The following is a 1,121-nucleotide window of genomic DNA, read 5'->3' as shown; positions in this document are numbered from 1 at the left end:
GGAACTAGCATGCAAGGCGAAGGCGTATGACAGCATCTCAGAAGCCCAACTTAGCAAGTTGGAAGTGGTTATCTCAAGAGCATACCAGCAGCAGCAACTTGGGATTCAACCAGGAAGCCAGTGGGATGGAAGCCAACCTCCAAAGGAGTCAAAAAAGAGGGGACGAAAAACAGATCTACAAAGAACGATCGAGGTCGGGAAGCTCCTGGTAGACTCAGGCAGGTATGCGAAATTGACAAAGTACTACAAACCCTCTCCAAATGGTTAAACCATGAAGCTGGTCTCATGGAACTTAAGAGGGCTCAACAGCCCAGGTAAACTCAGAATGTTAAAGAACATGATTAAAGCGGAAAAGCCGCAAATTTGCTTATTCCAGGAAACCAAATGTAACGGCACCACATTAGGCAGCATCCTAACAAAAGCTTGGCCAGGATGCCGCTCAGTAGCAGTTGATGCATCAGGAGCGTCAGGAGGATTGGCTATAGCATGGAACACCCAAGCAATAGATCTCTCAGAGTTCCATGCCTCTCATCACCTCATACAGGAAGCCTTCCACATTTTGGGCACGAATGTACATGGTAATCTCTGGAATGTATACTTCCCGCAGGATACAGGAAGCAAAATAGCACTCCTAGACACCATTGAGGCACTGAATAACAACAGAAGGCACCCGCTCTGGATCATTGGAGGGGATTTTAACATGATCACTAAGCTAGAAGAAAAGACTGGGGGGAGAAACAGATTGGAGCAAGAAAACATCCATTTCAAGGACTTCATCCAAAACGCCTCCCTTATAGACATGCCTTTCTGCAATGGTACTTTCACGTGAAGTAATCGCAGAGCCGGTAAATACCAAATCGCTTCCAAGCTCGATCGCTTCCTGATCTCAGATAATGCAATTCATCTTGGAGGAGACATCACAGCTGCCATTCTCCCGCATACTGGTTCGGACCACTGGCCGATAGCTCTCCAATGGCAACGACCTGGAAACCAGACTCGGAGACCCTTCCGTTTCGAAGGTTTCTGGCTCTCGCACCCTGAGTTCAAAGACTTTGTTACAGCCACTTGGACCTCCTTCACCCCTCCAGAAGGATCTAAGATGTACAAATTCCAACAGAAGC

At 47.5% G+C, this 1,121-nt stretch overlaps 1 protein-coding gene across 1 annotated transcript; it reads left to right on the top strand.

Annotated features, from left to right (window-relative positions):
- The first annotated feature begins 271 nt into the window (after positions 1–271).
- Positions 272–829, top strand: LOC149246336 (uncharacterized). The gene has a single exon (XM_089440664.1). It carries the CDS (start codon positions 272–274, stop codon positions 827–829), a length of 558 nt encoding a protein of 185 aa, XP_089296790.1.
- The last annotated feature ends 292 nt before the right edge of the window (positions 830–1,121 follow it).

Source organism: Pinus tabuliformis, chromosome 7, assembly GCF_031772625.1.
Source record: "Pinus tabuliformis cultivar Carrire ecotype Pingquan chromosome 7, CPIR1, whole genome shotgun sequence".
Taxonomy (NCBI): Eukaryota; Viridiplantae; Streptophyta; class Pinopsida; order Pinales; family Pinaceae; genus Pinus; species Pinus tabuliformis.
Note: the sequence above shows the minus strand (reverse complement) of the source record. Positions and strands in the feature narration are given on the sequence as shown.

Excerpts from the sequence above, each read along its gene's own strand:
- LOC149246336 (XM_089440664.1), top strand. The coding sequence starts at position 272 with ATGAAGCTGGTCTCATGGAACTTAAGAGGGCTCAACAGCCCAGGTAAA.